The sequence below is a fragment of the Melopsittacus undulatus genome, chromosome 10 (assembly GCF_012275295.1).
Source record: "Melopsittacus undulatus isolate bMelUnd1 chromosome 10, bMelUnd1.mat.Z, whole genome shotgun sequence".
NCBI lineage: Eukaryota > Metazoa > Chordata > Aves > Psittaciformes > Psittaculidae > Melopsittacus > Melopsittacus undulatus.
In genome coordinates, this window is record NC_047536.1 from 13,139,821 (window position 1) to 13,167,485 (window position 27,665).

General features: G+C 47.2%; 1 protein-coding gene across 2 annotated transcripts; it reads left to right on the forward strand.

Moving 5' to 3' along the window:
* Positions 1 to 1,167: 1,167 nt before the first annotated feature.
* SHROOM1 (shroom family member 1) lies at positions 1,168 to 26,768 on the forward strand. Of its 2 annotated transcripts, none has more exons than XM_013128562.3 (7): positions 1,168 to 1,241; positions 17,428 to 20,255; positions 21,011 to 21,069; positions 22,102 to 22,674; positions 23,018 to 23,168; positions 24,357 to 24,629; positions 26,194 to 26,768. In XM_013128562.3, the coding sequence occupies exons 2-7, from the start codon at positions 17,532 to 17,534 to the stop codon at positions 26,440 to 26,442; spliced, it is 4,029 nt and encodes a 1,342-aa protein (XP_012984016.2). In that variant the 5' UTR covers positions 1,168 to 1,241; positions 17,428 to 17,531; the 3' UTR covers positions 26,443 to 26,768. The 2 variants fall into 2 exon arrangements, with proteins under 2 accessions (XP_012984016.2, XP_030903306.2); XM_031047446.2 differs by having other exon boundaries at positions 23,021 to 23,168.
* Positions 26,769 to 27,665: the final 897 nt, after the last annotated feature.

The window sequence follows — 27,665 nt, forward strand, 5'->3', positions numbered from 1 at the left end:
GTGCCCCTTGCTGCTGTATGCTGCTGGGGAGTGGAGTTTGCTAAGCTGCTTGTTATCCTTTCCAGCTTCCCTGGTGCATTCTCCTGCCTGGTGAACTCTTGTGTCTAAGCTGAGGAGCAAAGAAAGCCCTGAAGAGCAATAATGGTGAGCAACAGAGGGCCTGCTGCTGTTCCCTCAGCGCAGGTAAGGTGCTGTCTGCTGGCTGTGACTCTTCATTTTGCAGAGATGCACTTATTGCTTCTAAATAAACTATCAGTTCTGGCTCCTGTCACAGTGTCTCTGCTGTGGGGTTCCATTAGGGCTGGGAAATGGTGGGGTTTGGCTTGGGGGTTTTGTTTATTCCATGGCTGTCAGCCAGGGTTAAAATGTGAGTCCTTGTGTGACCCTGAGTGAGAGCAATGCTCAAGTACAGTTTAGCTTCTTAAAACTGCAGGAAAATAAATCCCAGGATTATATTTTTTCCCAGTCTCTCTGCTTTTATGCTTTCTATGTGGATGTGCTCCTGGTATGCGGCTGTGTTGGCTTAAAAGTGATGCTCTTAAGGGTCTTTTCCAACTGAAGTGGCTCTGTCCTGGGAATAGATCCTGTGTCCTGAAGGCATTGGCCAGCAGTGAAGTCCCACCTACTCTGTGAGGTGTGGGGAGCTGGGCTGGGATTCCTTTTTCCTGGTCCATCAAAACCAGTGGAATGGTGGGTTATGTCTGCAAGGACATTGCCAGCAGAGATAAAGATGTCATTGTCAGGCCACAACTGAAATATGTGTGCAATTTTGGTCCTTAGTGCACGAAAAAGATGTGGATGGGCTGGAGTCATATGGCAAAGATGGGGGTTATGGGCACAAGTTATTCCTGGGGAGATTCCGGTTGGACATAAGAGGAAATTTCTTCCTAATGAGAACAATCAGCCACTGGGATAATCTCCCCGGGGAACTGGTGGACTCCCCAGCTGGACACTTAAGATCTGGCTGGGCAGGGTGCTGGGACATCCCCTCTGGGTCAGGTTTTGACTGGGAAGGTTGGACCAGATGGGCTTTGAGGTCCCTTCCACCGGACGGTTCTGGGATCCTTGCGGGGCTCTGCCCCTCTCCGCAGCGCTGGGTTCAGGTTCATTATCCTGACCCCTCCTCCGTGCCTCCCCCTGGGCAGGGCCCTGCCCGGCGCCGGCCCCGGCCACCGGCGGGCTCTGTCCTGGCCACGCTCGGGGAGGTGGCGGCGGCTGCCGAGCCCCGGGGGACGCGCACGGTAAGAACGGGGATGGGGGGGGATGCTCGGGGCCGGGCAGAGGGAGCTGCAGCCTGGAGCGAAGGGACCAGTGCGTGCCTGGTGCTCATGACGGGGAACGGGAGCCTGGGGTGGGGGTTTTGCTCTTGGGTCCCCTGCTTCCAACCGCCTGCACGGCGCGGGAGCGACCGCTGCCTGCCGGGAGCAGGGGAGTTCGAAGTGGTTTCATCAGCCCCGATGCGTGCTTCAGTGGTTCTTTCGTAGTTTGCAGTCTGCGGAGCTCCAGAACCAAGCTCTGCGCTGCGGAACAATGCCTCTTATTTAGGCTGCCTTCAGCAGGAGGGGTTTAATCTGCCTAGAAAAGACCTCAACTGCGTAATTATTTCCTGCTGAACATCCCGGGGCAGTAACTGCCCAGACCCCTCTTTCCCTGGTGTGCAGAGACCTGTTAACAGGATTCTTCTCTCACAACGAAAGGTCTCCTTAGCAGCGTTTAACGTCAAGAATGAGGCAGCGTCAGGTAGGAACTGAGTGTATTTCAATGGAGAAATGTACTCAAAAGAATTCCAAACTCGAGTGCTCAGAGTTCTGCAAGATGTTTGCGATGTGCTTGAAAACCAGAAACATCTCCGATGGTGTGCACGCAGTGGGAAAGTTAATGAGAAAATAGTAAGGTTACAACTGCAAGCAATTTGAATGTGTGTTTAGAAGATAGAAATCCAGGTTGAATAAATAGGGGAGGTGACAGAAAGCAAAGTGTTTTCAAGTGTGTGTGGGAGGGATCCACAAAAGCCTTTCCAGCTGTTTACAAATGGGGTGAGAACATGCAAATGGATTTGGTTATGAGTTTGCCTGGGCGGGTTTGTAGTTTTGTACCTCTGCTGCTGTCTCTCGTGTTGCTTTAATGTAGTGCTGAGGTGCAGGTCCCGACATGCAGAGGGCCCGATTCATGTGAGTGGGGCTGGGGCTGGACATGGCAAACTGCATCCAGGCTTCCGGAGAAAGAACCTGCAGGAGGTGGCTGGAGATGAACTGAGACCAGGGTGGCTGTGCTGCCCATCCTGGTGTCCTGAGCTGCCCCATCTCTGACAGTGTTCAATGCCGGGTTGGACACAGGGGCTTGGAGCAAGCTGCTCCAGTGGAAGGTGTCCCTGCCCGTGACAGGGGTTGGAGCTGGAGGAGCTTTAAGGCCCCTTTAACTCCAAACCATTTCATGATTCTATGACTTATACTTTGGGCCTGGCACAGAATCAGTGCAGGCACAGCTCGAGCTCCTGAAGATTCCAGCTGAAAACAGAATCTTCAAAATCTAAGCTACTTAAAAAAAAAAAAAAAAGAATGAAAGCATTTTCCAGACTCATTAATTTCCCAGACTTGGGAAGAATTTGAGAGGGAACAACAAAGAGCACATCCTGATGCAAATTCATGCAAACCAGAACTGAGTTCCCTTCTCCAAGGCGTGGGAAACAAAGTCTTTCAGTGTTAGGTCAGAAGCATTGAAATGAGGCAAGGCATCAGTTTTTCCCTAAGCTGCTGCTTAGGAATACAGGATTTACTTTGCATTTTCCCCAAAATTCTGGGCAAATGAGAGTGATGCTCCTGCTGACTCAGCAGGTTTCCTGTCCTATGGTTGTACAATGCACATCAAGCCAGAATGGGAACCCGGCCCTGAGCATCATCACAAGTGATGCAGTTTGCAGTTGGGCTCTGTGTGTGTGCATGGCTGTGCACTGTATGGCTCAGAATGGATTTTTGAGACCTTTTTTGTATGTAAATCCCAGGAGGGTCTAAACTTGCTGTTGCAGAGCTTCATCATTCTTACAGGATGCAGTGGGGTTTAGGTGCTTTTTTTGGTACCTCCCAGTTTCCTTTCCTGGCTCCTCTTTCAAGCCTCCCTTGCTAGGACAGCCTTGCCCCTCACTTCCCATGGGCCTATCAGCCCAGGCTCAACACACTTCTGCTATAGGCACCTGGTTTTAACTCTTCACTGAGTTTGGTGGTTCCTTTGCTCCACCTGACTGACCTGAGCAGCACAGCAATGAGAGCAGAGCTTGGAGGTTTCCCCAGCTTTGGGTGATGCTGAGCTTCCAAAAGAAATTCCAGGAATAGCCTTGTAAGCTATGGACTGACTGAATGGAAACTTGAATACCCCAGGTCTCTACTGAGCTTATGCAGAGTGGTTTTTCAGGGATTTAAATTCAGCCCCAAATTCAGATCACTTTGATTTCCCAGGGAATCAAAGCCAAGTGCTTGGTGCAGTGGCTGTTCCCTGCCAGGTTTTCAGTGTCCAAAGGGTAAGTGCTACTGGTTCATAAAGGGTTGTCAGAATCTTTTTGAACCCGAGAATAGGATGTGTTACCCTGAGACTTGTCCTTAAACAGCTGGAACACTTCATCTGGGACCTGAAAACAGAGCCCCCAGATCCTATGAGCAGAGCTCCAGCTGGAATGTTCCAGTCAAATGGATGAGTGTTTGCTGCAACAAGTACCTGGAGCAGGAGGTGTGAGCACTGCTGATAGGTGTAGGGCCTTTCTAGAACACAAACCTGCCTGGTTTTCATCCTGAATATGAAATGACATCTCTCTTCTGTGGGAGTTTATTCTTGGTGCAGCATTCCATGCATTGGGCTGGATGAGATTGTTTCTTGGATCATGGGCTTCCTTGCACCTGTCTCTGTTACTGCAGAGGCTTCTGGATTCAGGAATGGGGAATTTGAGAAGAATGTCTGTTTGCTATTAGTCTGTCCAGCAGTAATTGTGCCTTGGGCTGTTCTGAGCCTGCGTTTAGTGAAACCTCAGTCCTGGTTTGAAAGTTTCTAGAGCTGGAAGGGACCGTAAAGCTCCTCCAGTTGCAACCCCTGCCATGGCAGGGACACCTTCCACTGGAGCAGCTTTATCCAAGCCCCTGTGTCCAACCTGGCCTTGAACACTGCCAGGGATGGGGCAGCCACAAGGGAGCTTCCTTTTCTTTTTATGATAATAAACATAAATCAGCAAGAGTTTTGTCTGTTTTTCTGAAGAAAGTTACAAATAAGTATTTATTTAGAAATTGTCAACAAACTTCCCACAAATCATAAACCAAATGGTTTAGGTGGTAAATGTGCTCTTTGAGCTGAGTTTTGTGCTAACCTTAAAGCCTATAAAACATCAAGGTTTGACCCAAGGGTCTGTTGTACTTCTGTGACTGGTCACTGTAAAGTTAATCTAGGTTTCTACTGCTCTATTGAGATGCTTTACGGGTTACACTCTGTTCAGTGCTTGCTGACCATAGCCACGCTTTGGGGGTTCTTCAGTGGTTTTGCATGGCCCCAGTACCTTGAAATACATTGTTCCATTCTGGGTGAACTTGGAACACGGTATTTGGCACAAACCCCACAGCTTTTATGGTTTTTGTAGACAAGCTGAAGATGTGCTTCAACTGAAGCAATTCAGTTGTCAAACTGAAGATACCTGCGATGGGCGCATCTCTGTGGCAAGGATCACATCTCTGTCACTTTTCCCCATGTGAAGCTGAGTTTCCAGCCCCAGCCTCATGAGAATTCCCTGCAAACCCTTGGCTGAAATAAGGGAAGAATACGACTCCCTCTGTAAGCAGCCTCTGTTCCTGGGGAAGCTGAGCTTCTGCTCTTGCCATGTGGTGTTTTCCAGTGAGGGCTGCGGAGCCCTGTGTATCTGACAGGTGCCAAACCATATCCAAGCTTAGAATTCCATGGATGAGAGTGACTCTGGGATGTGTCAGTCCTTCCCTGACCTGCCCTTCATACCAGCTGCTCTGCTTTTCCCTGTGGCAGATCTCATGGGCTAACATAGGGTGGATGCAGAAATCCCCATTAAGGCCCATGGTAAGTGATGTGGTTTGTAGAGTTGCTCCCATGGTGTTCCGGAGGTGGCTGGGTGGTGGTTCAGGAGGGTCAGTAGAACCAATTCTGGTGTATTTATGAGCTTGCACATGTACTCTTGGGTGCCTTGGGATTAAGAAGCTGAGGCCATAACCTGAGCTCACCTCTGCAAATGCACCCACAAAGCTTGGCTGATGTGTGGTTGTTCAGCATGGGAAACCTGGTCCGGTCAGTGGAGTGAGGCACTGGAAAACAGTTTTGTTCTCTTTCCATTTCAGCCATAAACTTACTGCATGAAAGTGGCTAAATTGCTGTGTAGCCCTAAATCTCTCCATTGAATAGCTTCAGTCAGCTCTGTCTGAGAAGAGTTCAAAGCCCTCTCTCTCTATCTATATAGATATGTAGCACAAGTAATTTTGCCCAGATTACATAAAACGGACTGGTAAAACAAGAAAGATTTACCCATATTAAAGAAGCCCTTTCCAGGTTTGTGGCATTTGTCAGTGAGTTGTCCGGCATTAGAACAGGATTTCATGTTGTGTGTCTGAGGGAATGGCTTCTTTTACTAGTTAAAATCAAATTGAAAAAGCCAAGATGAATTGCAGCACCTTGTTCAACCCCTTGCAGCAATTTCCACAACAGACACCTCTGCTGCCTGTTCCCTGTTAATAACACCTTACAGCTTTACCACATCAAAACATCTTGATGTTTGCTCCTGAGCTTTTTCCATAGTGGAAACTCTTGTGACAGGTCCATTGTGCACAGCTTGCAGGATACAGTCCTTAGCAGAAATGGCTCATGGAAAGGAAAATGTCTACTGCTTAACATCCTAATCTTAAACATAAATGGATTTATATGTTATTCTGACATCCCAATGCCTTCTGAAGTCCAGGGAGGCTCCAAAACTGATGAGCTGGCATTTCCAGACTATAGGCCAAATGAGTGCTTACCAAGTGTGATAAATGAGCCAGGTTTGCTTGGAGGCCTCTGAAACTCTTTTTACTGATTGATTATCAGAATAATACTGCTTTTACTCATGAACATGTGTGCACAAGTCACCCTACGAGACAGACTGGGGTTTTCTCAGAAGACATTAGTTCAGTCGTGCTGGGTTTATGCATTTATAAGCTCCATGATGGCGAACAAAGGCATATAAGAAAGACATACCTGTTGCCAGTCATTATTCTGAGCTGAACTGTACTAAATGCCCAGAGCTTTGTGGTCTGTATCTGTTGACCCTGTGTGACTTCTCCCCTTACCCCACACACTGCAGGACCAGGCTGCTGGCAGAGTCCATGGCCTTCCTTGCTGTACATCGATTTATTTGGGAGTGTAATAATCCTGCTCTGGGCCTGTAATTTAATCATGTATTGCTCCTTTTCCTTATGACACCTAATGGCTACATCATTTATTTAGCCCCCCAGAACAAAGAACCGGTCGTACTCAGGTGTTGTGAGGGAGAACAGGGAGCCTTTGCCATGTAACTGGATCGATGCACCAGCAGAAGCACTCGCTGTATATTTGAGCGCGGAGAGGGGAGCTCACACTGATGACAGAGGCAGGCAGCAGCTGGCACTTTGCTCCTCAGCCTGGTCCCAGGGGAACCATCACATCCCTCTCTTCTTACTTTACTCACATTTTACAGTGTTTAACCAAATAGATCACAGTTTCTCTGGGAGCTGTTTATCACCATCCTGTGCTGCTCTTTATTAGTTAGCTACAAGTGTGATTCCTCAGTTGAAGTGCAGTGACAAGTTGCATTTAAATTCTATTTTTCTAGTTATTTGTGGAAGAAAGCACAGGAGAGCCACATTCCTGACACAGAACACCCTGTTTCCTTTTAGAATGCCCTTTCATTTAGCCAATATAAAGGAAGAGTTTTGCCATAGATACCCATGGAATTGGTGTCAGACTCCAAGTGGGTTTCTAGTGAGCCTGTGTTTGCAGGCTGAGTGATAGATTCACTTTCATACCTTGGGCCCTAAAGCTGCTTGTGTTTCACACTCGGACTCAGTTTTATATTGAAGGGAGCTTGGCACAGCCCTAACACTGACCTGGTTTGGGATGGGCTTCTGTGTCACAGCTTGAGCTGTGGGGCTGCTGAGACGCGGTGTCCTGCCCAGCAGCACACTCTGCTCGCCTGGCATAGAATCATAGAATAGTTAGGGTTGGAAAGGACCTTAAGATCATCCAGTTCCAACCCCCCCTGCCATGGGCAGGGACACCTCACACTAAACCATGGCACCCAAGGCTTCATCCAACCTGGCCTTGAACACTGCCGGGGATGGAGCATTCACAAGTTCCCTGGGCAACCCATTCCAGTGCCTCACCACCCTAACAGTAAAGAACTTCTTCCTTATATCCAACCTAAACAGGGGAGTGTTTAAGTTTGAACCTGTTACCCCTTGTCCTATCACTACAGTCCCTAATGAAGAGTCCCTCCCCAGCATCCCTGTAGGCCCCCTTCAGGTACTGGAAGGCTGCTCTGAGGTCTCCATGCAGCCTTCTCTTCTCCAGGCTGAACAGCCCCAACTTTCTCAGCCTGTCTTCATACAGGAGGTGCTCCAGTCCCCTGATCATCCTCGTGGCCTCCTCTGGACTTGTTCTAACAGTTCCACGTCCTTTTTATGTTGAGAACACCAGAACTGCACACAATGCTCCAAGTGAGGTCAGTGTTCACCCTGTTCCTCTGTGAGCTCTTCCAGCTCAGTAACCCCCTGACCAGCTTCTGCCACGTTGGCAAACTGGATCAACTCAGCGGAGTCCAACAGGTATGAGAGTCACAGCAAGGCCAGTGTTGGGGGTGGAAAGAAGGAAGTGAGAAGGGGAGATGGCAATCACTCCTGTCAGCAGCAACATTGACTCAGCTGCATTTCCATTTAAATGCTTTGAGCAGATTCCATCCTGAGGCCCAGGGATCACTGATAACACATGAGTGACACAAAATGAAGTTCAGCTGGCGCATGAAACAATATTAAACAGTAAAATTAAACCCATTTATCCAGGCTGGTCCAGCCCCTTGATCCCAAAGCTAAAATGTCTCAGTATTATAAGGTATGGCATCACCTAAGGATGCTTCTCTGGGTTTGAAGAGCTCAGACTCTGGTGGTCTAGATTGAAATGTGCTTACAGCATGGCAGCAGGCAGAACCTTGTTTGTCTCAGTGCTGTTTTACTGGTCTAAATGAGGCTTTCAAGCAGTATTTGATTGTTCTCACCTATATATATAAAGACCATTATATGTTTTGCCAGGGACAAACCCTGTAACCTTACTCAGTGAAAGCTCACAGTGAAGCTTTACAGGACGAATAGCACGGCCATGCTGCCTGGCAATGACACCAGTCTAAGGGAATTCTTGGCAGCTGAGCTCTCCCCAGCACACAGCACTTGCCACTGCTCTACACTGCGGCAGAAAATCCTGTTCCTTTCAGGTTCTTATATGGCTTTGAAAGGGAAATCCTCCTCCAGAGGAGCAGGAGCAGGGGAAACAGGTGTAAAAGTGCCTTTGGGTGCAGAACGTTTTGTACCAAGCAGGCACTGATGGAACAGGGGGACCTGTCTTTGATACCTGGTACATAGGTATGCCTTGGAACAATAGTAGCGGCTGTGTGTTGCCTTTCTTCTAGAAATGATTACCAAACAATTAACCATTAAGAAATGATAAAACCCATTAAGTGTGCTGTAATATCGTACAGAAGGATTTCCTGCTGTAGGAATCACTGGATTCTAGTGAAAAAGCAGTGAATGTGTGTCTGTCTCAATGCTCTGCCCTGTGAGCTGGTTTGGTTACTGGGTAGGGCAGCCCTACCTGTGAAGCCTGGGATTGATGGGAGATCTCACAGATGCTATTTTGTCTGTTAGGTTGCTGTTACTTGGTTTTGCTGGGTAAACCCCAGGATGTTTGCTTCATATCTGTGCTACCATTGACCTAGTTTTGAAAGCCAGTAACCCCGAGCAGCCATCTGTATCCCAGCTGATGCCAAGTCAGGACAGTAACATCAAAAGGTAACAGCCCACTGGTTGATTGGAGGGTTTTATGGCCAGCATTTGCTGTTTGTCTTGCTTCCCCTTTGGGATTTCACTTCCTAACCTCTGGCAGCATTCAGAAACAATAGGGGTATCGATGGAACTACTGATGTCTTTATCATGAGTGCCATGAGATTTTATGCATCTCTGAAAGCATTGGCTGTAGAGGTTCGAGGCTTCCCTGAAAGCCTTAGCTCTCAGTTAGGGGATCTACCATGTATCCCAATATTTCTGGTTGTGAAGAGTTTGCAAACATGATGTAAATGCACTCAAACATTTAGGAACCCAGGGACAAATGAAATGAGCCTCAGCTCTGTTGTTTTTACAAACCCCTTTGATTGTTTTTCCTCTTGGCCCTGTTTATTGTTGTTACCACGTAAGTTTATAGCTACCAAACCTAAACAGCTTTTCCAACACTTGGACATCTCCTGAGGACACCCTGGTTATTTCCTAGCAGTGCTAAATGAATGGCTGCTGTGCTCGTGCCTGATACAAGGGTAAGGTTCTGCCTTGGTGCAATCATGTTCTTTGACTCCAGTGTATTGTGGTGGTTTTAATTGCCACAGGCAGCTGTAAGTTCTCTCTTTGGGATCTCTCCATCACATCTCATTCGGTCCTTACTTGTCCTCAAGCATATTACTGTGGTTCAGCTGGGGCAGGGCTGTGGTTACCCCCATCTTCCAGGGGGTAACTGTTCTGAGCTTGACTCTGAGGATGGAGCAAAGGGCACTTAACTCAGCCCAAATCCACAGTGCTTCATGCAAAGGCAGTGGGAAGGTTTAGTTGTTGATGTTTGTGTAACATGGATCTCCTGTGGCGGTCAGGACCCCAGGGAGCTCTATCCTGGCTCCCTATTGGCTCTGCCAGTGTCTCGCAGGCTTGTGGTCTCCTCAGGTGAATGTGGCTGTGGTTCTCCTCGATGGCAGTGCTGCTGGATCCAGCCTTGGACCAATTCACCATCGTGAGGTACGGATCATTAGAGCTGCAGACCACATGCAGAATGTAATAACTTCTTTACAAGGCTAGGAGTAACATTCATAGAATGTATAGAACCATAGAATCCCAGCCTGGACCTTAAAGCTCCTCCAGCTCCAACCCCTGCCACGGGCAGGGACACCTTCCACTGGAGCAGCTTGCTCCAAGCCCCTGTGTCCAACCTGGCCTTGAACACTGCCAGGGATGGGGCAGCCACAGCTTCTCTGGGCACCCTGTGCCAGCGCCTCAGCACCCTCACAGGGAATGCACAAAGCTCCTGCACAGGGAGGGCACAACCAATGTTGTGTCACCAGCTCTGTCCCCATGTGAGAGCCTTGCTCATGGTCTGGCAGGAGGAGTTGGTGTTCAGGTGTTGTGTTGGTGTTCAGGTTTGTGTTCTTCTTTCCAAACTGGTATCACACAGTGTGAGGTATTTTACTTCTCATTTCTCGGGCCTCTGGGAATGGTCCCTTTGCCTCCTGCTGCAGAACACTTGGCTCCATCAGATACCAAGCTGCTGCTTTGTGAAAGCAGTATTTAATGGGATGACTAAACACGGAGCTAGTTACTGAGTAACTCCCCAGGAGCCCTTCTCCATACTCTGGCAGTTACTGGTCACATCATGTACTGGAAAATAAGTTAGGCTTAGGGATGGCCTGTTTGGGACAGGATAGTGAGGAGGAGCCTGGGTGTTTGCTTGCAGAAGAGCTTCAAATGCAGTTTGAATGAATCATCAGTGAACTGTATTCCAGAGGCTCCTGTGTTCCCCCCATGCACAGGGTATGTGGAGTTGAGCTTTTCCAACAGAGCTATCCCCATCCTCTCCTTCTTCCGTGCAGTAAACCAGGGATGGATTTGGAGCTCTGATGGCTTCAGTAGTGCCTGGCTGGGGGCTGTGGTGAGACCAGGCAAGAAGCAGAAGCTGAATCTGTGTCCCAGCACCCCCCCATGTACAAACTGAACATGCCACAAGTGAGCAGGTTACTTTTGCAGGAAATGTGGACAGAATGCCCAGTTTTCCCTTGGGAGATGATGCATGAGAACAGATCAGAAGCTGTTGCCTGCATGGCGTTATCTAGTTGGGAGCTTAGATTGAGGGGGGGAAAGATACAGTGGCATAAAATCGGCTTACGTTTTTAATCCCAGCTGGAAGCCTATGGGAATCCATCTCCCCACATAAGGGCCTTAATATCAGGCTCTATTGCATAGAGTTGGAGGCAGGACAGAGTTTACTGTGGATTTTGAGTTGATTCAGAGTGGCATGGGAGGGATGAAAGCCTCAGTCTCTGTGCCTTCTGTGCTGTCTTATGAGCAGAACACTTGATAAAGCCCACCATGAAGCCTGCAGCTCATAAAGCCCAGCTCCAGTGTATCCTTGGACTGTGTTAACTTTTATGGTACGCTCCTTTTGCTCTCCCCCTCTGAAAGCAGAACTTAATTTTGTAAGACAACCAGATCTAGCTACTTTGTTGGAGTTAATCCACTTTTAGTTGGATTCGGTTAGTAGCAGTGCTTCTTGGTGGCCTTGGAGCCAGAGCTGGGGACAGCAAAGGCTGAGGTGCAGCAGAACGAAGGATGCTGTTCTGGCCATGCTGTCCTGGTGGGATGCACAGGAGGGAGTGTGTTGGGTGTCGGGGGCCTCGGCAGCATCTTTGTGGAGTTTCTCCATTGTGCCAAATGGGAGTCCTGGCCGCTGCCAACGGCTTGGGCACAAAAAGCACCGTTGTTAATAATTGACTGGTGCAACAGCGAAACGGCCAAGCCCATGGTTTGCTTCCCTCCTTATGCACTGCAGCGCTGGGCACGGCACGAGGCAGTTTCCAGCAGCGAGGCAGAGGGGTGTTTGTAGAAGTCACTGGTGCAGCTTGATGCTGGTGCTGTGCGTGGAGCTGCTCGGTGTGATGGACCTATGATGTGAGACACTGGGAAAACCACCTCTGAATCTGTGTGAGTTGCACTGAAAACACTTCAGGTTCTGGTGTTTGAAGATCTGTTCTGCAGACGTGGCTGGAATGTGGAACCAAAGCTTCGGCTTTTGTTTGCTGAAAAGAAAACTAGAGATAGAAAACTTGTTCCAGCTGTACTTACCATGGAAATGCCTTCAGATGTCTAGAGGTAACTAACCCAAGCATCATTTCAGAGAGTGTGTGTGTGTGTGTATTTTAGATGGCTGTATCTGGTCTATATTGTCTCTGTAATCCAATAGTTGCTATGATGCCTATTTGCTTTATGCAAGAAAAGAGTGCACATTCTGGTTTCTCAGTCTTGCTTGTATCATACTTGCTGTAAATCTGGTGGGAAGGTGATTCTGCTGCTCCATAGTCTAAGTAACTGCTCCTTCATCCCTGTGTAAGTGTGTGTTTGAGGAGGGAGAGCAGCTCCATGAAACCCTGAGTGCAGACCTCTGAGGACCAGAGTGTCTGTGTCCATGCTGCACTTCAGGTGCTCTCATTAGTCTCTCCATGCAAGCAGGTTTTCCTTCATCTGGACAGTGGCCATGTCCCAGAGCAGCTGGAGGATCACACCGGTCCTCACACCTCGCAGGGCCACAAAGGAGATGGGACCTTTAGAGATGGTGCAAGAGCACATCCTGACCCAGGCATGAGCTAGTGGAGGTGGCAGGAGGGAAAGCGTAATGTTGGAAAACAAAGTGTGCAAGTGTTGGGTCTTCGATGGATCCTTTCTCCCCAGCAAGGGCTCTTAGGTTTCTTTCAGAGCATCTGCTGCCAAAGTCCATCTGCTCCCATCCCTTCTGTAAAGTCAGCAGGAAAACAGATGAAGGAGCAGGATATAGCTTGGAAAATAATAAAACCACATTTGAAATGTTTAACCTGGGGTTGAAAGCAGCTTTAGGCATGGGAGTTCTCTAGGATACAGGATAATGTATACCGATTCTAAAAGCAGCAGTGTCATCAGGCTTTTTCTTTCTGGAGTTTTGACTTTTGAAGCCTGTAATTCTTTAATACTTGTGACTATTTCTGGGTCTGTTCTTGCAGCAATGTGGATGGCAAATTTATGGCATTAAAGGAACTTGATTAGTCTCTAAAAAGGGAGAAAAATTGTGCTGAAGTCAGAGAGGATGAAATGGAAATGATTGGAGAGGAACGTGTGCACTTGGGCGGAAGCTGTGATTTGGGGCAGAAGTGTGTTCTGAGATGTGCTTTCAGAGATAGAGACCAAACCAAGTGCTTGGTGCTCAGCAGAGGAGGGAGTGATGACGATGGAAACCAAGAGCAATTTCTGAGGCTGAATAAGGGAAGTCAGGGAATTCAAGGACAATGGGAAGTATGTGGCGGGTGACTGCTCTCATTAAAAGGTCAGACTCTGCTGGTGCTCAGAAAAGGCCTCTCGTGGGGCTGTGAGGAGTTGCCAAGCCTCATCTTCCTCATTAAACCCTTGGCCAGAGAAGGGACCATGGATCTCTGGTCCAGAGGCATTTTATTTGGGCCACGGCTTTACATCAGCCAAGTTTGCAAGTTACTGAAATGCCAATGGTCAAGTCCAGCAGTGAGATATCCTCACTGGGTGGGAAGTGACTCTGGGGAAGGTGGAGATGGACCCATACTGGCACTGTGGCTCAAGCGAAGCTCCTGCACTCGTCAGTAGGAATCTCTTCCTTCTGTGGAGAACAAGGTGTAGCTGGGTAAGGAAGTTTAGGAAGATTCATGTCCCCATTGCCACCTTCCCCACTAGGAAAAGGGGGTATTGAGATGTATTATTATTATTATTATTATGTTCATCCTCTTTTAAATTACTCAAGACACTTCCATTGCTCCAGAGACCCTCACGTCTCTATCTGTGGTTTTTACTGGAAGTTTACATTCCTCAAACTATGCTGAGATTTACTTGTGTGCACACAAGGCTTAAACCTCATCTAAATCCCATTTAGGCTCTGTTTTGAGGATGTCTGATACTGTGACCTTCCCTGGCTCCCAGTAGCAGGGTAAGTTTCCCACTGGGCCTGTATAAGCCAAACTTGAAAGCTTGTCCTTGGGTTTAGATGTATGATACCCTTGGCAAGCGTCGGCTACTGCATGATAGTGCTGGAAAGAGATGAGAAATCTGGGATTTAGAGTCCTCAGAAGTCTTTGCAAGGAAAATACAGAGCAGCAGAATGTGTTTTCCAGTCATCTAAAGGGGATGTCATCTGATATGTTTGCCTGCCTCTTTGAAACCTGAAGCTGGAAGCCCTAGGAGGTAAAATGGTTGATTATAGGTGAGAAAAAAATAATAATAAAGGGAAAAAGAGAGAAACAGGCTTTCAGTCACTGGGCACAAGGACGATCAGCAGCCACACTTTCCTGCATGTGGTATCCTCACATTTCAGTCATGTGAAAGTGATGGAATTTAAAGACTTCAGACATTTGTCTGGAATTTCTGGATATTTCGTAGTCTGGTCGAAAGAGCAGCTCTTATTTCCAGACATCTCATGTCTTGGAGTCACTGAGAATGCATCCATATGGATGATCAGGGGACTGGAGCACCTCCTGTATGAAGACAGACTGAGAAAGTTGGGGCTGTTCAGCCTGGAGAAGAGAAGGCTGCGTGGAGACCTCAGAGCAGCCTTCAAGTGTCTGAAGGGGGCCTACAAGGATGCTGGGGAGGGACTATTCATTAGAGACTGTAGTGATAGGACAAGGGGCAATGGGTTGAAACTTAAACAGCAGAGGTTTAGATTGGATATAAGGAAGAAATTCTTTACTGTTAGGGTGGTGAGGTACTGGAATGGGTTGCCCAGGGAAGTTGTGAATGCTCCATCCCTGGCAGTGTTCAAGGCCAGGTTGGATGAAGCCTTGGGTGCCATGGTTTAGTGTGAGGTGTCCCTGCCCATGGCAGGGGGGTTGGAACTGGATGATCTTAAGGTCCTTTCCAACCCGAACTATTCTATGATTCTATATCGTGCGTGTGCACAGCTTGATCGTCAGCAAATGACCTGCTGCAGGTGATGCGATTCCATATGCTCTGCACTTGCTTTCCCAGGATTTCAGACTCTCAAGGCTTCCTGAGGATCCCCTGAGTCTCAGAGGTGATGCTGTGGTAGCAGTTACATCTGCTGGGCTGTGAAGCAGGTGAATCGGGTGCTGTGGACTGTGCAACTGATTGGAATCTGAGGAATTCCGGCTAATATTTACATCAGGTGTTTGCTCGCTGATAACAAGCAGGTCACTCGCAAGCATGTACATGACATAATATGGGGAGGTTGGTCACGGTGTTTGCTTTGTGTTCCACATACCGGCCACGCTCGTTGCTTGGGGAACAGTTGCATATTGTAGTCTGATGCACGTGAAGAGCTGTGGGCTTCCCCTTTAGTCCCATGGACCCACTTGGTTAAAAATGGTAGTTTTACAGAAATAGACTAGAAATAGGCAGTGTTGGTGAAGAAAGCTTGGTCTTAGAAAACAGGGGACTTGTAACTGCAGCTTGGGGTCACTGAGTTTTCTCTGTACAGGGTTAATTTGCCAGAGACTTGAGGCTTTGACCTACTGAGTTGGTTGCAAGTAATTCAGGGTTGTGCAATAGAAACCACCTTTCCCTGGAGTGAGGAGGCTGAGGTGGTGACTGCTGTAACAGCAGTCTGTGTGGGGCTGGAGGCTGCAGCAGGTCAGAACATTACTGTTTTTCTCTTACATGACAAAGTTCTCAGGTAGTGCTTTAAATACATTGAGATCAACAGTTCTGCTTTCAGAGTTTAGGAAGCATCTTCTCCAAAAGAAATAGGTCAGGTTCTCCCTAAGATGCACTTCAGTACCATTTCTTTGCAGTTTAGCACAGGCTTCCAGAGGGCAGTTGCTCAGTTGCTGACCTCCCTGTGCGTGACAAAGAGATAGCTTGAAATAAAGGAGGAAAAGAGACGGGGAACAGTGGTGTAGGAAACCAAGCGAGTGCTTTCATTGGCATACGTAAACCAAACCACAACTGTTATGTAGATTCTATACATAGCTGTGAAAAGTTAGAGCCAAATTCTCATTGTAAAACCGAGTGGCTCCAGTAACTTAGTGGAACTGTGCCAGTGTATCCCAGACGAAGACTTGGCTCAGTCTATTAATAGCAATAGAGCAATAGAGCTGCTTGGAGTGGTTCTACTGTGAGAAAATTCAGATTTAGAGCGTGGAGATAAGAATGACAGAGGGATCTGCAACCTGGTTCTCCTGTGGAATGCTGCTCCCATGGGGTTTGATCCTGTGCACTCCCAGCACCCTCAAGTACACGATGCTCACACTCACTGTGGTGGTCCAGGCTCACATGTGCAGGCTGTTAACTGAGGTAACATAACAGCAGTGAGATAGCAACAGTGGTACAGCCTGATTCTGCATTTAGTGTCACTGCAGTTGTTCTCTGCTGCTTTTCTGTCTCCGTAGCTTCAGAAAACCCAAGGTTTTCCTTTCACCTTCACCTAAGGTTTTTATTTCTTCAAATTCTTCCCTAGAAACCATGGTGAGAAGGATGTGGGATGTCATCATCAGGCGGTGATGCTTCGTGTTCCCTCTGCCACCCTGGTATGCAGGGATAGACAATGAAATCTCACAGCTGCCTTTTAGATCATCTCTAAAGAACTTCTCCAGGTGTCCTTGAGTCAGTTTCTTACTGAAATGTCAAAAAAAGCCCAGCAGAAATTCCTTCTGTTTTTCTTTCCCAGAAACCAGTTAATTTATTTACTGTGTCCCACCAGACCAAGTTCCCTTTATAGATTAACTTGTGTGGTTTGGCTCCTGTCCCTCTCTTCCTTTGGCTCAACATGAATGATACCAGGACTGTCTTTGAAACAAGGCAGGAATGTGAGGTTTCTGATTAAACAGCAACCTCACCTCTCAAACCTCTCTTTCTGCCAGCTCTGAGGCCCCGCTGCAGAGGTTCAGGTTGGGAATGATGGGTTCAGGTCTGGTGAGATCAGCCTTTTTGGGGAAATTTGTGTTATCCTAGTAGGATTTGGAGACAACTCTGTCTCCTCAGAAGTGTGTTTGTCACTGAAGGGTTTCAAGGCTTTGCTTTCTTTTGATCACAGAATCACAGCCTTGTTTGGGTTGGGAGGGACCTTAAAGCTCATCCAGTTCCAACCGTGTTTTGATTCTGTCCCTTGTTGTTTGGCAATCATAATGAGAGGGCATCTTCCAATTGTATGTGTAGTCTTTGAGACTATTAATAAAGGCCTGGAGGACTCTTGTCATTAAAGACTTGGTTGCTCCATTTGTGATAGAGGAAAAGATTATTCCAAGATCCTGGTAATTACTGAAGGCAGAAATTTAGCTGCTACTCTAAATGCTACTTCCGAGCTCTCGTCTGAAGCACGTGTGTGTGATGCTCTCTGATGTCCCCAGGTGCAGTTAGAATCCTCCCACTCAGGTTTTCACATGTTTCTCTTTCTTTTTAGGATCCTCCAGGTATTATTGGAATGTGAATACAGAGGAGAATGTGCTTTTCTGACAACTGTTGTGGATTATTTAACCAGGCTTTGATTTCTGGAAATGCTACAACATGGCTTCATCTGGAAATGGGATCGAAAGATGGCCTCAGAGGCAGCGTGGCAGAATTGGAGAGCTGGTAGAGCCTCTGTCCTCTCCCAAAAGCAGCAATGGCCTTTCACCAGTGAAGTCAGTCAGCAGTGCAGAGCATCTCCTGCAGCTCCCTGCAAGAGTGGACTCTGCTTACAGCTCTTTCTCAGGGGGATCAAATGCTCCAGAGTATCCCACCCCGTCGTGCTATGGTGAAAACTGCTATTGGCCTCTGGAGCAGGCACCTTACATGGACTTGGAATATGTAAGAGGTATTTACAATCTCAGCGCAGCAAGCTCTGACCACGGGTGCCTGCATCCCTGCAGAGCACCAGACTTGAGCAGCCATAACTCTCACAGCACCGGTCTCACCGAGCGCTCTGGAAGCACTCCTACCCGAGGGACTTCACATCAGGGACCTCCTCCTCCAGCAGCACCTCCACCTTCTCCTCCCATGCGACTTGATAGCTATAAAGTCACCAGACACCTGGAAAACTCAAGAGGAAGATGCAGCTCTGGAAGTCATGGTGACTGGAGTGTGCCGCCAGCTCCGCGCATGCAGGACAGTCAGCTGGTGGATAGGGACCTACCACATGGTTGGCACAGGGATGAAGTTACAGAGGAAGATATAGTGGCTGCTAAGGAAAAGACTCTGGAAAACAAGGGCCTTTCCTCTGATTCTGCAAATGAGTTATCCATATCAAAAATTCAGGGGTTAAAGATGGAGGAAAATGGAGAGTGGAGCCCATCCCAACAGCCTGCAAGGAGAAGCAATCCACACGTTTTCAGCAGACCTTCTTCAGTCATTTTTCAGGAATATTTAAAGACTGACTCAGTGGCCAATATCCCCCAAATACTTTCTGCTTACAATTCAGTTCATGCTTATGAAGATCCTGAAGAGAAGAGTTCCAAGTCCTGTCACCCAGTACATACCCACCCTAACACTGTTAATGATACACAAGAAGACAAACAGTGTCCCTGCAGTGTACGTCAGCCGGCTCTCAGAGATGTGCAGAGCACAGTGCCAGAGCCCAGCCAAGGCAGAGGATGCTTGCCCTTCCCTCAATGCCCGCTCCATACCGAGCTGCGTTCGGATGTGGATCAAGGTGGGTTTGAGGATAGTTGTGACTTCAAATGTGTGGAGAATGCTTCCAGGAAGCTGAATGGTTGCACAGGGAAAAATCGGTGCTGTGCCTCTGAAGGAATGCTTGGAAGTGATACCAGGGAGCTACTGAATGAGCACACCAAAATGCAGAGGTCAGCACTGTCCTGCAGTTATGGTCCTGCTGAATCACAGCCTCTGTGCTGTGAGGAGTGGGATCAGGGAGATAGGCACTGCCATGGTAATAGTGGCCAAATGTCTTTGATCAGACCAAAGGAAGAGCCCACATCTCCTTTTTTACATGAAGCCAAGAAAGAAAAAGGGGTCAATCCCAGCAGTCCTGACCTCAGCATACAGCTGGAACGAGAGGAACCTCCTGTTCAGAAATGCCAGCCTCAGGTTCAAAAGCAGCTCTTGAGGCAGCCTCGGGATGCTCTTGCTGGGGAACAAATAACCAGGCAGACAACTCCCATGCTTTACTATCTGTCTGGGGGGAAACCCACTGATATCCTGAGCCACAACAAGCTCACCCAGCGTAAAGAGGACTCGAGGACCTCACTGAAGGAATCTCCAGCAAGCAGCTACTCAGCGCAGTGTCTAGAGCTACAGAGGGGAAGCAGTCAAAGGACCAACCACCACCATCAGTGCAGTGATGACCTGCTTGAGACTGAAGATCTCATTCTCATGGATGAGAGTTTCAGGGATGACTATAGAGAGAAACTTAAAGTGGCTCAGAAGAAGGTTCTGAGAGAAACCTCCTTCAAAAGGAAAGACTTGCAGATGAGTTTGCCAGTTAGACTGAGGCATAAACCCTCTAAAAGGCCATCAATTGAACACCTTAGGTCCTTCTCATTATCTGGTTCAAGTGAGGATGCCAAACCTGTTCCTTGTTCCCCTTCTCATCTAGAATCCTTGGAATGTTTCAATAGAGATGAAGAAATTAAGAAGCCACAAACAGGTCAAATGGGGGGAAGGAAAAGGGTCACCAAAGAGCAGAAGAACCTGTGTTATTCTGAACCTGAGAAACTTGACCAGCTGGCAGATAAGGAATTGTTGTGGAGTCAAGTCAGGGATGAAAACACTCAGCAAGGTACAGGAGCAGCAAGGAGGAAGACTTTGGAGAGCAGAGGGAGGGCACTTTCCAGTTCAAGTATCTCCAGGACAGAGCTGAAACAGATCCAGCACACTGCACTTATCCAGTACATGGAAAGGAAGATTAACCAGAGACCAGGTAGTTCACAGCACCTCCCACTGCATAAGCCACCCCTGCAGAAGAGGCTGTCACATCCCAAATGGCCTCCCAGCAAGACTTCCAATGCCAACGGGAGCAGGAAGATGCAAAATGATGAGGTTTTCTGCCAAGCTCTCTCGAAAGAGAAATCACTGGATGTTGCTCCTCATTTGGCTTCTGTTTCCCCACTGAGTGTGAGCAGCAGGCACAACCCCAGCTCTGCTGGCACAGAGACCTCAAAGCTCAGTCCATCACCCAGTGAAGCAGGCAGGGACTACCCCAGCAGAAGTGCATTGGCTGAGAGCCTCCTGCAGGAGGGTGATCCAGCTGGGAGAGCTCAGGAGAGGCCAAAATCCACTCCTCCTTCCACACAGGTGAGGCAGATATTAACATAGTCATTGTTTGGGAATAACTTAGCACTATTCACCTGGTTTAGAGAACTGTGGGACTACTCACATGAAAAGCTGCTCAACATCATGAACAAGTGTAGAGGTGAGGGCAGGGGAGATGCACCACGTGCCTCTTGAAGGGGACAAGGTGTGCATGGGGTCTGGCACTCGACACGCACATGTGCTGTGTGCAGGGTGATGCTGGTTGTGTTTCAGCTGTCACTGTTGTAACTACACCAACTTCATTAGAACAGTGTCCCAGGAAAGGCTTTTATAGAGAGATTTTTATTAATGACCAACTGTTTTGGCTCCTGAATTGGAAGGACAGCAGCTGTTAATGTTGTTGTCAAGGAGAATAAAAAGATAAAGGGTCAGGAAATAATCTAATGTACTACTCAAGTTAGCCAGCTGAAGAGGTTGGCAAACTAACCCCAGTGCTACCTACTTTCTGAATTGTTACGGGAATAGAGCATATGTTTTGTTGTCAGATGCTCTTTGTTTTTCTAGGTAGAAAAGGTGGATGATACATGGGGAGAGCATAATAGGAATTTCATTAATAAAACCAGATAGACACAACAAAACCCCCAAAAGCCCCATACAAGCAAGCACAAAACCTTGGTGAACCTACTCAGAGGTCTAGTGTCGGATTTTGTTCTGGGGATGACAAACATGGAGGTGAACTGGAACAGCTGCCCAGTGTGAAGATGCTCATGATCCCTTTGTGTTCTTTTTGCTTCCAGGACACTCATGGGCAAGTGGCATCTCCTCTGCACTGTGAGAGCTCTCCTGGCACCCCCAGGTAAGGGTGTGAAGGCTCTGCCTGGGTAGAGCCCATGTCCAAGCCACAGGAACTGCAGCAGCAGCAGTGGTTGTCTGCTGCTGTATTGGGATCTTGTGTGGTCCCAATGGGAATACTCATCTGCTGCACTATTTGTTTCACTTTGAGACAATCTTGACAATCGTTTCTGCTGTGCAGAGCAAGGTGGAGCAGGCAGTGAGGCAGCCACTTGCCTGCACATGCCTGAGATCACAGCTCCCTCATCTGAGCTCTGGCAAACACAGCATCTGCAACAGCACAGTGTGCCAGGCTGGAAGATGTGTGATCCGAGCGGTGTGTGATGAGGGCTTGGGGGGGGGTGTTCAAAGGGAAAAAATAATGTGCTGTTTGCACACAGCTGACTTGGGGTGTCTGTGTATGTGTGTTAAGTCTCCATGTTTGTCTTGCTGCTTCAGACATCAGGAAAGAAAAACATCCTGTCTCAACGAGGCAGTGATGCTGATGCTCGTGTAGTCATAGAATTTGCACTATTTCAGTCATTCAGAAAGATGCTGATGGTTTCTGGAGGCTTGATTATCTTGGGAAAATAATTGCATTTTCAGTGAGATTTTGAGGTTTATCTTCAATTTCCCAGTTTAGCCAAGAGGCTCAGTGGGTCAGCATGGATGTAACTGAAGTTCTGGACAGAACAGTAACATCAAAACACATAGCTCTGTAATATGTACTAAACAGATTAAAAGATGAGAAATCCAGAATTGGTTTCATTAGTTCATAATTTAGATTCTCCTCTTTGGGACAGAGCTGGCACTTTTTACCATGGGTTTGTTTCAGAAAACATGTATGTTGGTCATGATTAGAAAATAGGGATTCAAATAACACAGGCTGGTGCAGTAGACTTGCTTTTTTGGCAAGAAAAATGAATAGGTGGTCTGGAATCTGAATTCAAGAGGAAGCTGAAAAGATAATGGCAATTATCTTGTAGCTGCTTAAACGAGCTGCAAAATATCTGTGGTAGAGGAAATGTCTCAAAAGGAAGCATCTTCTTTGTTCTAGATTCCATGATCCTGAGAAAGGTGGATGTGAGAATTGTGAGCATGAAGACAATGACATAAGTGGAAGTCTGTGTTGTCAGGGTACCAAGGAGCTGATTCCTGAAGCCCCTATTCCCATACCAAGGAGCAGAAGCAAGGAAGATGCTCAAGCAGAGGAGGAATGCAGAACTGAGTCTCTGAGCAGCAATGCTCTAGTGAAGTGTCCAGAGCAGCAGCCTGCAGCTTCTCCAGAGCAAGCAATTTGCTGCCACACAGTGTTAGCTCAGCCCCACCACGGGGACAGGAATACAGCTAAAGGTTTAATTGCAAAGGAGACATCCACGTACAAGTGCCAAAGTGATGCTCACCTCAAGGGAGAGGCAAGAGGGAGACTGCAGTGTCTTGAAGACCAGCGATATGAAGAACTTGCTATGGAGATCATTGCCAAAGACAGTTCTCTGGTGGATATTCTCATACCTCAGCCTGATAGAAGAACTGCTTTAGATCTAATGGAGGGTCTCTTTCCTATTAACATTTCCATGCTGGATAAATCACACAGGAAAAAGGGAGACGTACAGAATGTGCAGGAGAATGAGTGAGTAGACAAATGATCTAGTGTTTTAAGCTAATTTACTCTATGAATATCACATGTACTAGTAGTAAGGTGACCTGAGCATATTGCTTTATTTTGGTTTCATTAGCAAATGATTTAGGTATCAAGAAACATCTGAGACTATGGGTGTATGACAAGAAATGTGGTTCAATGATACCTTATTACACGGGACTGTGACAAACCTAGACAGCAAATCTTTTGCTTTAGACTTTTAAGAACTTGGAAACATTGATTCTGAAGTCAGGATGGATAAAACCATGAACACAACGTTTGAGAATTAAACTCCTAAGTGCTTGCCATGGGTATTTATTTTCTGTTTCAACAGCAGAAGTAGCAGAGATGCAACAGCAGAATGGCCTGAACCTGAACACGATGCTAAGCAAAAGCGTGAAGGTCCTACCTCTGAGCGAAGCCAAGTCCTGAATAGGAGCAGCAGCAGCAGCACAAATGACCTGGATGACATCCGAGCTAAGAAAGTATGTACATGATCGTCAGAGGAACCCTGTTTATTCACCATGACAAATAAGTTGTTATTAATGTCCTGTATTTCACTGTGGGCATTTGTATTCATGACTTTTATCCCATCAGTAATGTTTCACAGATAACTTTCAGTCTATTTTTTGCCAGTAAATGGAGTCCTGCAAATTGGTATATTGATCATAAAGGGTGCTATTTAAGTCCTGGTTTGATTCAGATCTCTCCCCAACATATTTCTGAGCAGGTCACCGGGGATGGGTTGTACCTGGAACAAGCCTGGAATAACCCACCAAGTAAGGTGGGTTATACCTTTCCTTGCAAGGCCAGCTCCAACACAGCAGCTAGATCTCAATTTAACACCCAAATCTGGCCTCAGAATCTTCAAAATTCATTACAACTGGCAGCCTGAGTAAGAAATAGTTTTCACTCTGAGAGAACTGGCAGTTCTTGCTTCATACAGCACGTATGGACTGAGAGAGTGCTATGGCAGCTTGGAAAGGCAATCTGTAGCTTCAAAGAACTAGCTGGTTTGTATCCCTTGTAGAAACCTGGCCATGCTCCATCTCAGGTAATGACAATCTGCCTTCCTGAAACTCTTCCTGCGGTACACATGGTGATACTCCTCATCACCACTGTCTAATTGCTGCTCCCACTCATGATGGCATCAGATGACTTCCAAAATAGCTGATAGGGTTCTTCTGCTCTGGTCTCGGGGCCTTTTTCCATATCAACTTTTCCCTATCCAACAGCCTCTTGCTTCACTACCCAGGCACTGCAGCCTGCTTGAATCACCTCAGGAACTGACTTTGTGTGCGTATTATAAATGAAATTCCAGTCCTTGTAAAGCTTGCTAATGGAGTTGTGACTTGATGTTCATGTCTTGGAGCATAACTGTGTGTAACCATGTTGTAATCCTTATTGCAGTTGACTTGTGACTGATGGGAAGCTCTCTGAGCTAGGGATTATATCACCAGTTAAGGTGATTACCAGTGATTTGCTTTTCAGGGTTTGACAATTAAGTACAGCTTAGAAAAATGCTCTTTTTTTTCCTCCTTTCCTTAAGCTTAGAATAATTTTAAAAGTCAAAAATCTGCCAAAGACGATGCGAGGAAAATCCATCCTCTAGAAATGATCAGGATCTTCTTTGACAATAACAGCTTCCTAGGATTATCTTTCTCCCTTTGCAGCTGGAACTCATGTCCAGGCTCCGGTCCAAGCTGCAGACCCTGTATGGGGAAAGGGAGCTCATCCTGTCCGAAGTCCAGGCGTGTGCCGTGCGAGGCACGGAGCTGGAGGTGCTGGTGCGGGATGTCTGCAGGCACAATGAGTTTGAGCGCTACATGATGTTCATCGGTGACCTGGAGAAGGTGGTGAGCCTCCTGCTCTGCTTGTCCAGCCGCCTGGCCCGAGTCCAGAATGCCATGAGGAGGATCGATGGCAACACAGATGCTGAGGAGAAGGTGAGTGACAAGTGAATGGGGGAGAGTTATTTGTTTGGGTCACCCCAGGTGGGCTGATCCTGTGTCATTGTCTTGTAGCTCTAAACAGGAGCTGTAAATTCCACATGAATCCCAGCTGCTGTTGTAAGGAGATTAAATTATACATGAAACTAAATTATACATGACACTGGCCGCTGTCCCGGCAGTGTTAGTGCCACACAAGGAGATGGTCTGTGCTGGGGGTGGCCTTTGAACCCTGGGGGTAGCTCCAAGCCAGGACTTCACAGGGCTGTTTGCCATGTGGGGTTTTCCCCCTGGTTGTTTCAATGTGGTAATTGCTGCCTTTGAATTTCTGCTTCACTTAATGGAAGCAGGAAGATGTGGTCGTAACCTGAGATAAAATTCCCTGCAGTTTAACTCAACTAGCCAGTTTAGCTGGAAAATTAGGAATTGTCTCATGTCACCAGGAAATCCTTTCAAGTCTGAAAAGTCTCCTTTTTGCTAGAGAAGACAAGCCAAGTTTATCCCAGGAATGATGCTGTCCTGCTGCTCTTGTTGCTTTTAAACATGTTATCCATACAGCACCTGCTGTTCTCTCATATATGGAAACTCAAAAAGCACAGAGTTAGAAAAACTGGGATTTCCTGGACCTGGGCTGCCAAGAGGTTTATCATAGTTCTCATGCAGAACAGCACTAAAAGGGCCCTGCCGTGCAGTGTGACATGGAGATCAGGATCTGCCCACTCCAGAATGTCACTCACATTAACAGGAGTAACTTTGAGCTGTATTTGACACTGACTTTGGCTTTGTGGTAGGCGCTCCACTAGAGTTATGTTTATGCTCTTCATAGTAAATGTGTTAAAACATTCAAGCATTTGAATAACATAGTAAAGACTTGGTTATGTGCCAGCATCTTCACAACCACCTCCCAGTTGCTGCCATTGCCCCAGTGTCAGCACAACCAGCAGTGTGGATCTTTGACTCTGTCTTGAGGGTGCAGCTGGTGAGCACTGCTCTGTGCTGGACACTGCCCTGGAACTGGACATCTCCCAGCAGTGCTCTTCGTGTGAGCATCATCACAGCTGGAAGAGAGTTAGCTAAAACGTGAACGTGTTAAAATCCTGTAGAACAGGCAAGGCTTGATTCTGGGGGGTTTGTTAAAAAGAAGCCTTTGAACAGTTACCGTCTGCAACGTGTACCTTTTAATAGAAGTTTCAATAGATGTCTTTTTGATGTGACATCGGTACTGTGGCCGCACACAAAATACAAAGGTATGTGTCTCAAAGAGCTTCTAATTGAATGAAGATGGATACAGGACACTTTAAAATTCCCAGTATGTTAAATGTATTGATTTTTCTCCTGAGGGCAGCATGGAGGAAGTGAGCCCTGATGGGCTTTGCTGGGTGTCTTTACCTTACAAGCCACAAGAATGAGTAATTCAATCGAGCAAAAACTCATGTGGAACACAAAGCCCACAAGAGGAAGTAATTAAACTAAATTGACTGTGGCTTCCAAATGAAGATGTAGAGTCTGCCAGGAATGATGAGTTTTCATAGTGTGCTGCTTTGTTCTTTCATTCTACCAGCAATCGCTCCACGAACGGCACAAGCTCTTGTCTAGACAGCGGGAAGATGCAAAGGACCTGAAAGAGAACCTGGATCGCAGGGAGAGGGTGGTCTCTGGCATCCTTGCCAAGTACCTGAGTGCCCAGCAGCTCCAGGACTACCGGTGCTTTGTTCAGGACAAGACCTCTTTGCTGATTGAGCAGAAGGACCTTGAAGAGCAGATTAAGTTCTTTGAAGAGCAATTAGAAAGTCTTGAGAGAAGCATCTGACTGTAGCACCCACCAACAGCCCACCCGCTGCAACACCCTGATTTGGGACCTATCCCTGGAATTCTACAGGCTGGGTTTGGTGGATTCTTGTAATCCTGGTAGTGCTGTGGTGTTGACAAGTGCTTAGATGCTGCAGGGATGCTCTGGGCACGCACTGGATGTGCCTTCCCCTTGGACAGGCTAACTGCCAGCAGTGTACAGCACGTCGCATTGGAAATGATGGATAGGATGTTTGCTCCTATTCACTTGGCGTGTATTTCCCCTTATTGTTGTCTGTCCATCTGCTTCCAGATTGACATAATCCCAATAAAAGAACGGTACAAATATTTTCCTGCTGTGGGTGGGTTGAGTGTTTAAAATGAAAAATGCTGTGGGTGTTCAGATTTGGACTGGGGAAGACACGAAGCCATAGGGAATGTTATGGACCATTTTGGTGAAGCTCCTGCACTCATTTCTACTGTTTATATCTATGACACAGTGAAAATACACTGTAATGGAAGAAAACAATGATTTCCTTTCTTGGCAGCTGCCATCCTTGAGTCTTTCCTGGCTCTGTGTAACCCTGGTAGGCTGTTCAGTCTTAGCAGCGGTCCTCACAGACATCAAAAAGAGCTGCTCAGTGTTGAAGCCAGCTTAAATGAGCACTTTGGGGAGTGATAATCTCTGACCTTGGTCCAGCCCAGCCATTTGCCAAGTCCTCGTTCTGCTTTCAAAGTGTTTGTTTTTCAAGCAGCACCTTCAGGGGTTTGGGTTTAGGTGGTTTTCAATCGTCAGCATGAACAAGAAGTGCTGAACGTGGGAAAGCTGCTGCTGGGAGGTAGGTGGGACGGGTGGAGGAGATTATTGTGTTTCAATGAGGCTTTATATAAATCCCTTGGCAAAAAAATCTTTTAAACCAATGTTTTGTGTTGAGTCAAACCAGTGATGTCGCTGTATTTAAAATCTGAGTGTGGTTTCTTGTTTGTTTCTAAGTATTCAGTGAGGGGATCATTGTGTCTGAGCTACATACCGAGACCATGAATAAGGCGGCTACTAATGGGACTCAGGTTTCTTCCACAGATAGAAGAGATGTTCGTTGTTCCATGATGTTAGGCTTTACCAAGAAATGTTTTGCCAGTGGCGTGGGATGACCACTGAGAGAAGCTGTCCTGTTCCTGAGGCACCTTTTCCTTGGGGAGAGCTTTCAATAAACACCCAGAATGGGGAATTGATGTAAGTTTAAA

Bases quoted from the DNA above. Each gene is read 5' to 3' on its own strand.
- SHROOM1 (XM_013128562.3), top strand. From the start codon at position 17,532: ATGGCTTCATCTGGAAATGGGATCGAAAGATGGCCTCAGAGGCAGCGT. The intron at 21,070-22,101 runs GTAAGGGTGTGA...TCTTTGTTCTAG, and splicing joins AGCTCTCCTGGCACCCCCAG to ATTCCATGATCCTGAGAAAG. The intron at 23,169-24,356 runs GTATGTACATGA...CTCCCTTTGCAG, and splicing joins ATGACATCCGAGCTAAGAAA to CTGGAACTCATGTCCAGGCT.